Source organism: Loxodonta africana, chromosome 1, assembly GCF_030014295.1.
Source record: "Loxodonta africana isolate mLoxAfr1 chromosome 1, mLoxAfr1.hap2, whole genome shotgun sequence".
NCBI classification, from domain to species: Eukaryota; Metazoa; Chordata; class Mammalia; order Proboscidea; family Elephantidae; genus Loxodonta; species Loxodonta africana.
In genome coordinates this window covers 9817629-9833758 of record NC_087342.1, presented here as the reverse complement: position 1 = coordinate 9833758, position 16130 = coordinate 9817629, and the positions used below count along the sequence as shown (strand labels likewise).

Genomic DNA, 16130 nt, shown 5'->3' with positions numbered 1-16130 from the left:
GACAGATACTTTTGGGGGACACAGTTCAGTCCATGACAAGCTCTTTAAATAGAGTCTATTCCAATCCCTTGAATTATAGATGAAGAAACAGAGGCTCAGAGATACAAAGTTATTTTCTCAAAGACCACAGCTGGTTAGTAGAATATCTGGGGCTAGAACTATCCCATATTGTATCTCAAACATTGTGTCACTTTGCTTTTCTTGAATCTCTTTATATTTTGCTAGAGAAATAATACTTCTTTTTTTCTAGATTTATCTCTGGTACTCAATTTCTGAGAAGTATTGACCACGTCTGTTTAATTTTGCTGTTGTTTTCTGGAGGGCGGTGGTGGTTCAGTAGTAGAATTCTTGCCTTCCATTGGAGAGACCCCAGTTCAGCTCCCAGCTGTTGCGCCTCACACACCGCCACCACCCGCTGTCACTGGGGGCCTGTGTGTTGCTGTGATGCTGAACAGGTTTCCGTGGAGCTTCCAGACTAAGACTAGAAAGAAAGGCCTGGCAATCTACTTCCAAAATACAGCCAGTGAAAATCCTACAAATCATAGTGGTCCAGTCCACAGCCAGTTACGGGGCTGGCGCAGGAGCGGGCAGCATTTTCTTCATTGTGCATGGGGTCACTATATGTCAGGGGCCAACTCGATGGCCCCCAATGACAACATAGTTTTCTTGGTTTTAGGAGATTTGGTCATATCTCTTCTTAAGCTCTCAACTTTATAGATTAGATGGAGAAGACTTAATCGCATAGATTTTATTTATATAGAAATAGATTCTCTTTTCTCATAGATTCCTTTTTCTGACTAATGCCGTGGATCATTTTATTCGGCCTCTGTCTTCTGACTTGAAGTTTAACACCCAAAACTGTATAGAGTATCACAAGCATAGATGTGTTGTGTCTTCATTTTGAATCTGTTGCTTAAAGCACAACATTACATTGACTTTGTTAATGGCAGAAGCACGTTGTTGTTGTTGTCAGGTGCTTTCCTGTCGTTTCCAACTCCTAGCGACCCTGTGCACAAAAGAACAAGACACTGCCTGGTCCTGCGCCATCCTCGCACTTGCTGTGCTTGAGCCCGTTGTTGCAGCCACTGTGTCAGTCCATCTCATTGAGGGTCTTTTTCTTTTTCTCTGACCCTCTCCTTTCCCAAGCATGATGTCCTCCAGGGACTGGTCCCTCCCGGTGACATGTCCAAAGTATGGGGGATGAAGCATCCTTGCTTCTAAGGAGCGTTCTGGCTGTACTTCTTCCAAAACAGGTTTGTTCATTCTTTTAGCAGTCCATGGTATGTTCAGTATTCTTTGCCAACACCAAAATATAAAGGCATCAATTCTTCAGTCTTCCTTATTTATTATCCAGTTTTTATATGCATATGGGGCGATTGAAAATACCATGGCCTAGGTCAGGTGCACCTTAGTCGTCAAAGTGACATCTTCGCTTTTTAACACTTTGAAGAGGTCTTTTGGAGCAGAAGCACATTAGTCTGCTTTATTTGGGAAAATTTTTTTAAGAACCCCTTTTAACCCTTAAATCATAACACATAGCTTAGCAAGCTTTTCCCCCTTAATGTATTTTTGACTGAAGGGGAAGAAGAATTTTTCATTTGTTCTTGAATAGGGGCTTCTAAATTTGTAACTTCTCATGAGAATTTTAATTTCCACATCTGTCTTAGTCATCTAGTGCTGCTATAACAAATATCACAGGTAGATGGCTTTAAAAAAGAGAGACTTATTTTCTCACCGTCTAGTAGGCTAGAAGTCCAAATCCAGGGTGTCAGCTCCAGGGGAAGGCTTTCTTTCTCTTTTGGCTCTGGAGGAAGGTCCTTGTCATCAATTCTCCCCTGGACTAGGAGCTTCTCCATGCAGGAACCCTGGGTCCAAAGGAGGTGCTCTGCTCCCAGTGCTACTTTCTTGGTATGAGGTCCCTAACTCTCTGCTTGCTTCCCTTTCCTTTTATCTCTTGTAAGATAAAAGATGGTGCAGGCCACACCCAGAGAAACTCCCCTTACAATGGATCAGATATGACCGAGCAAGGGTGTTACCTTCCACCCTAATCCTCCTTAACCACAGGCAGAGATTATGATTTATAACACGTAGGAAAATTACAGAATGGAGGACAACCACACAATTCTGGGAACCATGGCCTAACCAAGTTGACACATATTTTTGGGGGACAAAATTCAATCCATGACAACATCTTATGGTTAAGAATGAGGGAATAGGTTGACTGCTAGCATTAATCCCTTCCATTCAAATCCACCAACTTGTACAACTCCAGGGAGTACCTTTTGTGTTGTATTCTATGTGAATGATGCTTTCTAGAGTGGTTCAGTGCTGTGGCCCACTGCCCACAACAAATCAGATGACTATGGGGTGTTAACGATGGTTTATTACTGAGCATGTATGCTTCCGAGACCTCCTGGTAAATCACAGCCTACTACTTGGTAGTAGGCTTGTTTTACTGGAGTATACTCTGGGATGAGAGGAAGAAGCTTTCATTTTTTTTTTTTTTTTTTTTTGCTCATCCATTCCCTTTGAGCTTTTCTGAGTTTCTGCAGTGCTGTTCTTTGCTGTTCAGAATGAGCAGAACTCATATTCCTGTGAGTCACTTAAAGTACTGTAAATGTCACACACTAATGCTTTTTTTTTTTAATGCTAGGATTCTGTATTTGGAACTTTTAGAGTAGAATGATAATACTAACATTGTTCCTTCTCTAGAATCTTCTTGGAAGTACCCAAACCACATCTCTGTACCTTGTTTTGTAAACAATAGTTGGCCCTTAAATCTCTGTAGCTATTCCCAGGCATGCAACAATGGGAAATTTTATTCCCTACTCTTAGCTTTTCGTTTTAGATAGCCCAGCTCTTCTGACCTATAAAAGAGCTTAGAAGAAAGAATAGTAAGATAGGGAATAAAATCTTTATATCATTGTGTTTTAAGAGATCTCTCTCTTCACCTATATTGGTCTGCTGCGTTCTCAACCTAAAGGTATATATTTATAGTGAACTAGGATAAGTGCAAACCCTGTCTTTAAGATTATGATATGGTGAACAAGACATATCCATTGCCATTGAGTCACTTCCGGCTTATAGTGACCCTGTAGGATAGAGTAGAACTGCCCCATAGAGTTTCTAAGGAGTGCCGGGTGAATTTGAACTGCTGACCTTTTGGTTAGCAGCCGTAGCACTTAATCACTACACCACCAGAGTTTCTGGCGGATGAGACGTAGTTGTATATAAAAAATTATATAACAGTTTGAAAAGTGTGGTAATAAGGACATAGCTTAGATATAATAGTGGCACCAAGAAAAAATTAATTTTAATTGAGTGAGAGAAAGCTTTGCAGAGGATATGCTTAAGCATCTTAAAAATCTTGAAGGATTTTGTCAGTAAATGTGTATCTGAGGAGTTAAGGAAGGTGGTTGGGGGAGTATTACAGGTAAAGGGAATTGTCGTTAGGTGCCATCAAGTCGGTTCTGACTTACAGTGACCCTGTAGTACAGAGTAGAGCTGCCCCATAGTGTTCCCAAGGAGCGGCTAGTGGATTTGAACTGCCACCCTTTTGGTTAGCAGCTGAGCTCTTAACCACTGCACCACCAGGGCTCCAAAGGGAATAGTGCGTGTGCACGCACACACATGCACGCAGATATATGTATATAGGTGGCATGTCTATTCATAGACAGTGAATAGCATGGGTGTTGTATAGGGCGTATGTGGAGGCATGATAAGAGAGGAGCCTAGTCCGTTAAGCAGAGGGCCTTACAGGACATACTAAACAACCCGGGTATTATTCTGTTGGCAGTAGAGAACCGTTAAAAGGCTTTAGGCAGACGAGTAACACTATAGATACATGTTTTAGAAAAATCACTGAAGGCAGGTTGGAGGATTTGGTGAAAATGGTCGAATTTAGGGGGCTTGCTGCAGTAATTTAGGGGGCTTGCTGCAGTAATTTAGGTGAAAATGACAAATGCTTGAACCAAGGCAATGAATTTACAGCAGGGCTTCAAACTGATTTGAACTGGTTCGGTCATGACTGATGAAGCCAATCCAGAATAGACCCAAATTTTTGCCATTGAGCGATCCGGAATGAAAACTAGAACGCAGAATATTACAGGTTGAAGCCCTGGAGTGGGAGACTCAGAGGAGACATGGTAAGCCCTTTCAGGAGCCTGATGCATGAGATTGGGTTATTCGCAGGACTGGAGAGGAATGCTTTCAGAGGGGTGTGGTCGGCCGCCAGCTTTGAGCAGGGCGGTATTGTTTCTGACCCTTCTCAAAATCCAATGGGCAAGATGTTTGGTTGCTATGCAACACGTATGGCTTAGACCTGTAATTTTTCCCATTCTGGTTGTTGTCCTGGTTCACTGCAATTTTAAAATTAGTGTCTGTCCCGGTTTCGCTTCCTTGGCCATGACTGAACTGGGAAGAGCCACTTTGAAGCCCTGATTTACAGGGGCAGGTACAGTTTGGAGAAAGTTTTAAAAAGTAGACTCTATAAGATTTATTGGATATGGAGAGGCAGGAGGAAGTTGAAGTATGACTCCCAGGTTTCTGATTTGGGCAGCTAACAGGGTGGCCATGAACTAGGGTCAGGACTATAGGAGGAAGAACACGGGGGTGTCCAGTAGGCAGTTGAACAACATGGGTCTAAAACTTAGCAGTGAGCAATATGGAGAGAAATTATAGTCTTCAGCGTGTAGGAGATAATGGAAGCCACAGCCACATATTCGATCACTGAGAGAATGTATAGTGGAAGAAGAGAAGGGAATCCTAGAGTGGAGGCTTAGGGACGGCTGGCAGTTAAGGGGTAGGTGGAAGAGGAAGCAGAGCCCTTTATGCTCTGGAATACCGAAGGGCATCATCATTTGAGTTAACCGTAGTTTTCTCTTTCAGGAATGGTAGTGCTATTGGCCTTGCGGTCCCACCTATCACAGCCTTAATCACCCCAGGTCCTGTTCGTCATTGCCAAATTCCTGACTTGCCTGTGGATGGGAGCCTGCTCTTTGAATTTCTCTTCTTCATCTACCTGCTGGTCGCCCTGTTCATTCAGTATATCAACATCTATAAAACGGTGTGGTGGTATCCTTACAACCATCCTGCTTCCTGTACTTCGCTGGTAAGTTCCAGTAGGTCTTTACATTCTTCATGTAACTTAACCAAGAAACTGGTTGGAAAGCCTGTGTGTAGAAATTATTTGAGGTAGAATGTTTTCCTACTAAACCGTAGCTTACTTTCAGAGATATGATGTCATGATAAGTTTGTTAAAGAATACATATCTGGCTTTGGGCAATAACCAAAGGAAGTAAAAATAATCAGTGAAAATGCAGAAAACATTTAAGTCATCTATTATAATAATATCACAGAAGGGATTTGATATTTAGTTTTCTGAACACCATGTTAAATCTGTTGAAAGTGTAAAAAGCCAATATGATTAAATTCCAGCAATTCTACCCTCATACTGGTTTTCTTAGGATAATGGCAGCTTCTGTAACAAATAAGCCCAAAATTGTATAATGCTTTAAACACATAACAATCTGAGGCAATTGTCCTGTTGGCAGGAGTAGCATTTTTCCATGAGGTCAGTCAGGGACCCAGGCTGATGGAGACTCTGTCATTTTCTAACATGTTGTGGCTTTCAAGGTGGCTGAGGTCCATCTCTGTCAGAAAAGGGAAAGAGCATGGAGGACTGTAAAAGAGAGTTTTTTTAAGGGCCAGGCTCTCATCGCTTCCATACATGTCCACTCCTAACTGCAGGGGAGTCTGGTTAAGCTGAGTGCTCATGAGGAGGAGAATACGGACTTCGGTGAAGGGTTGGCAGTCTTGGCCCCAAGGGAGGAATGAATTCAGTTTGTTCCAGCTGATACATCATGCCATTTTCTAAATTGAGAGGTGATTTTGTTAATGTCAGTCAGGATTAGATTTTCTGTTATCTGTAGATAAATGTAATGGTGTCTTAAATAGAAAAGTGTATTTCTCATATAAAACGAGTCTGGAGGTAGACAGTCCTGGGCTATATGCTGGCATTCCATTAGGGATTTAGGCTTCCTCTGTTCATTACTCACCATCCCACTGTGTAATTTCCATTTTTCATGACTCTCTCATGGACCAAAATGGCTGCTCAAGGACTAGTCATCATGTCAGAGTTCCAGAGAGCAGGAAAGAAGAAGGGGGAAGGATACAAAGAGCACTCATTTCATCTGAGTCAGCTCTGTGTATGAAGCCTTCCTGAAAGTCCCATGCAACACCTCAATGGCCAGAAATTAGCCCCATGACCACACCCACCTGCAAGGAAGGCAGGAAAATGTAGTCCTTTAGCTGAGTGTATTGTTACCCTGATTAAAACAGGGTTTCTGTTACAAAAAAGAAAAAAAAATCAGGAGCTAGCTGTCTCCACTGTAGTACATAAAATTATGCTGTAGGCATCTTCCATGCTTTCCGATTATTTAGGAAGCCAGCGATAATCTTGATGGAGAGAAGGTACTCCATAGATGGGTCTGTGAAATAACAGGTAAGGCTAGTCAGCGACTTGACAGGCATCCAGCTGGCGATGGCATATCTGGTTGGTGATAGAAATGTGCTCTAGGAGAAAAAAGACTGTTGTCCTGGGTAGTTTATGTATGTGTCTGGGACTTATAAAAAATTGGGAAGTCTCCTTGACCTGGTGAACACAGAAGGGGAATGTAGACCAAAATCCTCAAGATGCTGTGGGAAGGAAATTAAAAAATTTCTTTTAAATACATTAATTTGTTTTTGATGAAGGTTTACACAGCAGTTCAGGTTCCCATTCAACAATCTCTCCACAGGTTGTTTGGTGACATTCTTCACAATGCGTGAACATTATCGTTATTTCCATTCTGCTTGTTCTGTTTTCACTGATCTAGTTTCCCTGCCACCTTATATTCTCATCTTTGTTTTAAAGTAAATGTTGACTGTTTGGTCCCATATAGGTGATTTTTTTTTTTTTTTTTTAAGGAGCACAGTACTTACTGGTGACATTATTATTTTTTGAGCCAATTTGTTACTTAGCTACAAGATGATCTCGGGGTTTAGTTTCCTTCAAGGTTTGAAGAGTATCTCAAGGCAGTAGTTTCGGGGAGTCCTGCAGTCTCAACCAGTCCAGATGGTCTGGTTTTCGTGTGTGTGTGTATTTAGGATATTTAGGAATTTGAGGTTCTGGTCCATGTTTTTCTCCTATTTTATCAGGGTCCATCTCTTGTGACCTTGAATAGAGCCATCAGTAGTGGCAACTGGGCACCATCTAGTTCTTCTGGTCTCAGGGTAGATTTTAAATTTTTGTGTCACTTGATTATTCCTGGAATTACTATTAAGAACTTCCTTTCCATATTGACCATCTATCTACTTAATATCAGTAGAAAACTTCACTTTCTGTATTTAAAGAATTTTAATGATTGAGTGCCAAATTGTATGCCTTTTTTTTTTTTTTTAATAGTTTTTCTTCCTATCTGGATTATAAGATTATTGAGTAGAGTAACTGTACTTCTTCCATGCTTCTTTGGCCATCATGTTGTAAAATGAAGAGGTTGGATTAGATGATCTTTAAGGCTTCTCCCAGCTGTATGGCGCTATAAGTACATACCTTATTATCTTAACACTAACAATGGCCAGCACTTAGTAAAATATTTACTGTGTTCTTTACAAGTATTATCTCACTTATTTTTTGTAAAAAAAAAAAAGGCCATTGCTGTTGATTCAATTCTGACTCATAGCAACCCTATAGAACAGAGTAGAACTGCCCCATATGGTTTCCAAGGACCACCTGGTGGATTTGAACTGCTGACCTTTTGGTTAGTAGCTATAGCTCTTAACCACTACGCCACCAGGGTTTCCATAAAAGCAGGTGATACTACTGTATGACTCCCATTTTATAAATGAGGAGTGTGAAATCTAGGAATTATGAAACTCACTCGAGATCACACAGTGGCAAATTGAGCACTGAAATCCAGGCAGACCCACTATGCTTTACTCCTGTATTTATCTAGTTTTTACTCCACAAGCACGTGTTGGCTTGTTCGCTATAAAATTTCCATTTTGTTTGACATCCCCCTGGAAACTTCTCATTTGCTGAATTTTCAGGCTATTCAAAGAACTCTTCTCCCAGTTGACCATTTCCTTTAAAAAGTCACCTATAAATGTTACCTTGAGGCATAGGGAGCCAGTGTTCGTGCCGTGATCAGGAAGCTGCTGCTACAGTTGCTGACTCCAGAATTATTAAATATTTATTTAGTGAGTTAATTTGGGAAACTCAACTACAGATCTTTTGATCATCAAAATGAAAGTACATCTCCATTTTGTTGGTTCCTGGTATATTGCTGCCAAGGACATTTCATTTTATCATCGCAGTTGTATATACAGTTAGAACTAGAAGGGACCATAGACAGCACCCAGGTGATGCTACCATTTTATAGAAGAAAAGGTCAAATATAAGACATATTTCTAAGTCAAGTTAGTGAGAAAGACTAAGGATGTAATTAGTGTATCAGCCAGTAGAGAGTTTAGTTTGGCAAATGCCCAGTTAGATTAACATAAGCTTGCCTGAAGATCGACAACAGTGATTTCCTAAGACTGGGAAGCCCAACCGCTCCGTTACATTTGGCGCTCATTATGAATATGACAGGTTAGATGAGTCAGTCTTGCCACAGTCCCGCAGGTCATCACTTATTAACCCAAAGCTGTAATCTTTAATACAGTAGATTTTCAAAAAAGGAAAGGAATACTTTCCAAATAGTTAAAAATAGTATTATAGAAAGGTAAAGCAGTTTGTCATAAAGGGAGAAGTAACAGGTATGGGCCATCCTCAAGGTCTCTCAGGCTCCCAGGGTCTGTAAATGTAAGGTGGTCTGAGAAAGACCTTTTAGGGGGTAAACTTGTGTTCGTGGAGTGTCCCAGCCGGGTACACGTCGTATTTCTCTCTGATGCAGTTATTTGTGTTTCTCTTACAGAACTTTCATCTCATCGATTATCACCTGGCAGCATTCATCACAGTGATGCTTGCAAGGAGGCTTGTCTGGGCCCTCATCTCAGAGGTAGTAATTCATTCTCTACGTCCTACCTATCACTTGTCGCTAGCGCGAGTTACTGAAATGCGTTCAGGTTGAACATGCGAAATGTCCAAGTACAATTTGAATACAATTGTAAATTTTTTTACTCCCACATGAGTTGTGGTAATACTTTTTAAAAGGGGTTCCTACAATATATTTAAAATTCAAGTGTGAAATAACTCAAGAGAACTGTCGAGATTTCATTTGTTGGGTAAAAGCTTATTTTCAGCTTCCAGGTTCTTCAATACAGTCTTTTAAATGGTAATACAGTAAAAATAGGGAGAATTTCAGGTAATGGTTAATATGAAGAATTGTTTGTACACATACAGTTGCATCTAAAACATTCAGTTTCAGGTAATATCCACTTGAAATTATTATATACCATTTGTGGAGTTTGGTTTTAAGGAACATTTATTTGAGTTTATTGAAACTTGGAATTTTACAAGGCAACATCAAAATTTACATAAGATTAATTGAAAATTAGGATCTAAGTATAGAAGACAGGGGAAAAGAATTGAACCATTAAAATGATCTTTTTTTAAATTAAAAGTTGTTGATAGAGTTGGCCATTGGTATCATTTTTTGTATATTTGTAAACCCCAGAAAATGTGCTTTCTTCATATTTTATTATTTTGGACACTAAAATGATTATAAAAACAGAAACAAAAAAAAATGTTAACTTAGCTAAAGTGGCTAGTAATTTTAACTTTGGGGCTTATAATTCAATGTGAAATAAGTAAATATTTATTTTAAATAAATATTGTTACTATAATGATAGATGGAGCCCTGGGGCACAGTGGTTAAATACTCAGCTGCTAACCAAAAGATCTGCGTTTCAGATCCGCCGGCTGCTCCTTGGAAACTCTGGGGCAGTTCTGCTCTGTCCTGTAGGATCCCTATGAGTCGAAATCGATTTGACAGCAACAGGTTTTATGATGACAGATAACTTGAGTGTCACTTATTCTTCCAAAATGTACAGAGCATGTCTTTGTGTTAGTAAGCTGTAATTTTCAGGAAGCTTAGTTCTGTGAGCACAGAGTAGTTGGAGATACTAAGTCATGATCTGAAAGCAGTTTGAAGTTAACTGAAAAACATTGGTAGAATTCTGTGTTTTTCACAGTGGGGAAGGCTTTCTGTACCCTTTTCTCTCAGGTTTTTATTTAGGTGCTGAAAGTAGATGCTTAGATGCTTCCTTTTGGGTATATTGAGAAACTGTTCTTTCATTAGAGGAACTCAGTGGCATCTTGTTTGCATCTGTTAAACAGATGTGGAATGATTTTGTTTCATTCCTTCAGTTAGTTAGAAATGGTACTTGTGTATGTCAAATTTAGTTTGTTGAGTTAGTGTGTAAAACCCTTCATAGCTGGAGTTTCTGTCTTGGAATTGAAAGGGCTCTGACTTGAAGTGCCTCACTCCTTCTTTTACTAATGCCCTAACGACAGTTTAGCAGCTTTTACATGGTCTTAGAGAGTATATTTGCTGTTTTCTAAAAAAGCCTGTAATTCTTGCTGAAGGTCCCTGAGTGGCACAAACAGTTTGCACTCAACTGCTGTCTTAGGCTGGGTTCTCTAGAGAAGCAAAAACCAGTAAAGTGTATACATATACATACAGAGAGAGAGAGAAGTATTTCTTTTATATCGAGGAAATGGTTCATGTGGTTTTTAGAGGCTATATGTTCCAAGTCAGTGTGTCAGGAAAGAGGGTTCTCCTGATTCACTTAGCCACAGGGGCTGCAGAACCCAACGTTAACAGGCTGGAGAGCAGGGCTGTAGCCGGCTGTGAAGATCCAGAAATCTCAGGATCGGTAGTCAAACTACTAGTTCAAGTCCCAAGAACCAGAGTTCAGATGAACAGGAGCCAGCTGCAGGGTCCAGAACAAGCAAAAGCCCCAGCAAGGCAAGGAGGGAGGAACTAGTTGGAGGAGGGCAGAGAGATGAAGGCTGAAGGATGAGCCAACACAGGCCCTGCCCCTGCCGGTACCACTCAGCAGGTTCCATCACGAGGGTGATCATGTATCAGATTTCAACAGGGTAGTGATCACAACATCATACAACTGCCAAAACACTGAGAATCATCGCCCAGCCAAGTTGACATATAATCTTAACTATCACAACTACTACCTAAAGGTTGGCAATTCAAACCCACCCAGCGGCACTGCAGAAAAAGGCTTAGTTGATTTGATTCTATAAAAGATTGCAGTCAAGAAAACCATGTGAAGCAGTCTACTCTGTCACCTAGGATGTCAGAATTGGCTCGACACCAACAGCATCATTCTTACTTAAAACAGAATACTTAAGCTAAATTTAAACAGATTTTTAGTCAGACTTAATTCTGTACCTTAATGTACATCAGTAAGGGACTATTTAAATAATTATGGTGTGTATATATATAATGGAATAGCACACAGTCATTAAAAACATGAAAAAAGTTTATGTATTGATCTCTAAGATATTAAGTGAAAAAAGCAAGGCGCAGTGTTTAAAATAAGGAAGGTGGAGGGAGCAAAGTATATTTGCTTCTGTATGAATAAATTATCTCTAGAAGAACATACTAACTAATAATGGATTGCCTGGTTGATAGCTGGGAGACAGGACCAGCAGGAGAGAAACTTTTCACTACCAACACTGTTACACGTTTTGTATTTTGAGCCATGTGAATATCTTATGTACTCAAAAATTAAAATGAGACCTGTGTAGAGATTCTTTCTACAATACCTAATTTAGATAGGTAAGGATGCATCATAAATCATCCTTTCTTCCTTTTTTTCCTTCCTTTCATTAAAATGTTTGCCTTTTTTGCTTATATCACAGAAAGAATCTCTACCTGAGAAAGATCAATCTTTTTTATGGAGAGGCTGGAGGTAATTAATTCAGAAAGCTGAATACTATTCAGAGAGGAATCCCTCTTTATCTAGGTAAACTCTTTAGTCACCTCCAGGTCAACTCTACTTCTGTACTTCTTCCACAAGACCAAAAATAATTCAGTTACGCTTTCACCAACCTGAAGCAGCTCTCTTTTAAAAAACCTTTTTCTAAATAGAATAGTACATTTTATTGAAAAAAGAATTTTGAAAAACACCGACGTACAAAAAAAAAAAAAACCCGTTGCCGTCGAGTTGATTTCGACTCATAGTGACCCTGTAGGGCAGAGTAGAACGGTCCCATAGAGTTTCCAAGGAGCACCTGATGGATTTGAACTGTCAACCTTTTGGTTAGAAGCTGTAGGATTCGAACTGTCAACCTTTTGGTTAGAAGCTGTAGCACTTAACCACTATGTTACCAGGGTTTCCAAAGCAGAAAATTAAAATTACTCACTATCCTATTACTATTGGCATATTTCTTTCTAATTTTTATGTACGTATAAAGGGATGGGTATATACAGGGGAGCCTTAAAAGATTCTTATCATCTTCCATGTACTGTTGACCATGATAATTGTTTTCCTCTGTCTGGGTTCTGATGTTGCTGTTTCAGAGGTCATAGGAATCCACTGTTTTCTTCTGCATTTTGCTCATTCTCTCCCTCTTAGTTCATTTGGAAAGAAAATGTTGTTGGATAGCTTCATGTTTAGACAGGTGTTTTTCTTACTATGTAGTCAGCTTTAAAGATTTGAGATTAAAGAATATTTGAACAGTTGTGATACAAAGAATTGGAGGTGATTACGTTATTTCCATGTTCGTGAAAGGAATTATTTATATAGGGATCTGCCAAAGAAGATCTGATTATTTTTTGAAACTTCAGTAGTTTATTAAACATTAATTCAGCAAATAGGTTAAGGTTAAGGATTCAAAGAAAAAATAGAAACATTTTTGCTGCTATTGAGGGCATTAGAGCCTAATGGGGAATAAGACAAGTAAATCAGTAAGACAGGTAAATTCATTTGATTCTTTGGGCTCTCCTTTTTATGTACATAAAAAATGCCTTGTGAGTTGTTAAAATAAAGGCTCCCTGACTCAAAATTTTGATTCCCTATATATGAGGAGGGAAGTAGGAATTTGCATATTCAGTAAGCGGTCCAGGTGATTCTGATGAATGTGGTTCTTGGACCATACTTGGAGAAGCCCTAGTGTAAACAAATGATTAGGCAAATCATAACTTAAAGGAATTCTGTGTGGGGCACTATGAGAGTCCAAGGTAGGGACAGTTAACTGCCTGGGGAGGTCTCAGTCTTCAGGAGTGAGGAGGGTAGGTGGAGTGAGGCTCCTTCCTCCCTCCCTCCTTCCCTCCCTCCCTCCCTCCCTCCCTCTTCTCTGTCTTTCTTTTGGCACAGTTTAGTTTCCATTGTGCGTCCTTGAGCCAGATTGCTTTTGAATAAGATCATTTATAAAATGTTTTTTTTTTTTGATGATTCCAAACTTTCAGGCCACTAAGGCGGGTGCAGCATCTATGATTCACTACATGGTTCTGATATCAGCTCGCTTGGTGCTACTCACTCTGTGTGGATGGGTGCTCTGTTGGACCCTTGTCAATCTCTTCCGAAGCCATTCAGTCCTCAATCTCCTTTTCCTTGGCTACCCGTGAGTACTTCAGTTTTTATCATTTTGTTAGTAAGAAAACTGTCAAAGGAATATTTCGTAAGCTATAAATATTTTATAAACTTAAGAATAATTCTTAGAAAATATTTAGGTCATGCCAAGAGTTCAGTAAGTTGGAAAATCAGGGGATAGGGTGACGGTATAATTTATTTTCTATACTGGGATACTTTTGATATAGTTGAGGGTAACTGGATGGAATACTGGGACAATAGGCATACACTAGGACTGCCTCTGGAAAACTGGAATGTGTGGCCATCCTCCAAATGAAGAACATTTTAATTAGTTCTCTTTGCCAAATTGAGTGAGTTGGCTTAACCAGGCTTTTGCTTTTGGTCAAATTGCATTAATTTGAGGTAGTCATATAAGAGAAGTATGCCATAACCAAGCCCTATTGACTTTTTAGAGGGGCAGGAGAGAAGAGTTCATTGTGAAGAATCTTATGGAGAAAATGAAAAGACAAGCCACAGAGAGAAAAATATTCTCAAAACACAAATCTGATAAAGGACTCGTATCCAAAATATACAAAACACTATTAAAACTCAACAATAAGAAAACAGACAACCCATGGGCAAAAGATCTAACCAGCTGTACAGATGACAAGCACATGAAAAGATGTGCAACATCATATGTTATTAGGAAATTGTGAATTAAAACAGCAATGAGATAGCACTACATACCTATGAGAATGGCTAAAATCCGAAACACTGACAACACCAAATGCTGGGTATGTGTGGAGCAATGGGAATTCTCATTCATTGTTGGTGGGAATACAAATAGTACAGTCATGTTGGAAGACATTTCTGGCAATTTCTTATAAAGCTAAAACACGCTAACCATATGATCCAGCAGCTGCACTCCTTAATATTTACTCAAAGACGTTGAAAAGTTAGGCCCACAGAAAAACGTGTATGCAAATGTTGATATCATCTTTATTCATGACTACCTAATATTAAAAGCCAAATGTCCTTCAAAAAGTGAATGTGGGGGCAGGGCCAAAATGGCAAGGTAGCCAGACACTTCCGGTCATCCCTCTTACAACAGAGACCCGAAAAAACAAGTGAAACGATTACGACAAGCCAGGAGCCCTGAACATCAAAGGCTAAGTTAGAAAATGGACTGAGCGGCAGTGGGAGGGAGAGACAGTTCAGAAGCAGAGAGGAGTTGCCAGACCTAGATTGCCGGGATACCTCAGGCATCGCTCCTGGGAGCTACTGCAACAGGCTGGTAGTAGTGTTCGGCCCTAGTTTCCTCGGGGAGAAACAGCCAGCTGCACAGCCTACTCACACCTCTGGAACCAGAGAAGAACGGCACTCTTAGAGAAAGCTAAGTATTCGAGTATATTTTACCACACCCCCCACCCCCAAGCTGGCTTCAGTGGCTGTTAATTTCCCTGGGCCTGAGATAGGCTCTGCTGAGTGCCCTGAGCCATTCTCCTGATCTTGGAGAAGGAATAAATTCAAAATTGGGGGAAAAGATAATCTGCCAGCTCCACTAAACTGGGGAGCTCAGGACAGAAGCGGCTCCTGTCCAGGCATAACTGGTCTATGCGCTTTGAATACCTTCCTCCCGTGTGGACCTGTGTGGGCGTATTTCAGGAGAATAGGCCCTTGTTGGCAGACTGCAACTGTTTCAGCTGTGCAGTGGAGAGGTGGGCATTTGATGTTTGACACCACTTTGCCTATTAAACAGGGTCCTCGCCTACCCACATCAGGTGGCTCCACTCAGATTACCCAGCCACCTGCAACAGGGGTCCAAGGATAACTGGTACCTCCCAGTCCTTACTACCAAAAGGACTGGTGCCCAAGGTCCATCTGCAGAACCCAACCACCTGTGCATGCTAGGGAACAGGGGCATGCTTTCCTCACAGACACTTGGGGGATGGTTGTCAGCCCCCTGACTTGTTCATAGTGTGACCTCCTGCTGCAAACAGATGCTGGTACCTACACCAATCCTCCCACCCCTATAAGACTGCAGGGCAGAGCCTGTACCACACACTTGATGACCAGCTACCTGGACACCTGAGCTGAATCTGTACAAGAAAAGTGAATGGATTCCTAGGCTGATATACTTGATAACAGCTCTGGACATCTGGTGACCGAACGTTAGAGCTTCAAAGGCAAAAATAATAAAGCTAGCTCACTCAATCAGCCTATTTGGGCATATCAAAACAAAACAAAGCAAGAAGCTAGGAAACATTAAGCAAACATAAAATAAACTAATACAATAACTTATAGGTGGCTCGGAGACAACAGTCAGTATCAAATCAGATAAAGAAGCAGATCACTGTTGCTTCGACAAGCTCTCAAAACAAAGAATCAAGGGATCATCTGGATGAAGGTGCCTTCCTGGAATTAGTGGATGCAGAATACAAAAGAATTAATATACAGAACTCTTCAAGACATTAAAACGAGATCAGGAAGGAGATCAGGCAATATGCAAAACAAGCCAAGGAACACACAGATAAAGCACTTAAAGAAGTTAAAAAGATTATTCAGGAACATAATGAAAAACTTGATAAGCTAAAATAATTCATAGAGAGGCAGCA

At 40.4% G+C, this 16130-nt stretch overlaps 1 protein-coding gene across 2 annotated transcripts in view; it reads left to right on the top strand.

Moving 5' to 3' along the window:
• Positions 1–16130, top strand: part of TMEM39A (transmembrane protein 39A) — a 39718-nt gene that overhangs the window by 6035 nt on the left and 17553 nt on the right. For both annotated transcript variants that reach the window (XM_003412980.4, XM_023551762.2), the window contains exons 3-5: positions 4888–5110; positions 8955–9038; positions 13413–13567. In XM_003412980.4, the coding sequence (XP_003413028.1) occupies positions 4888–5110; positions 8955–9038; positions 13413–13567 (462 nt within the window). The remainder of the gene's footprint in view (positions 1–4887; positions 5111–8954; positions 9039–13412; positions 13568–16130) is intronic.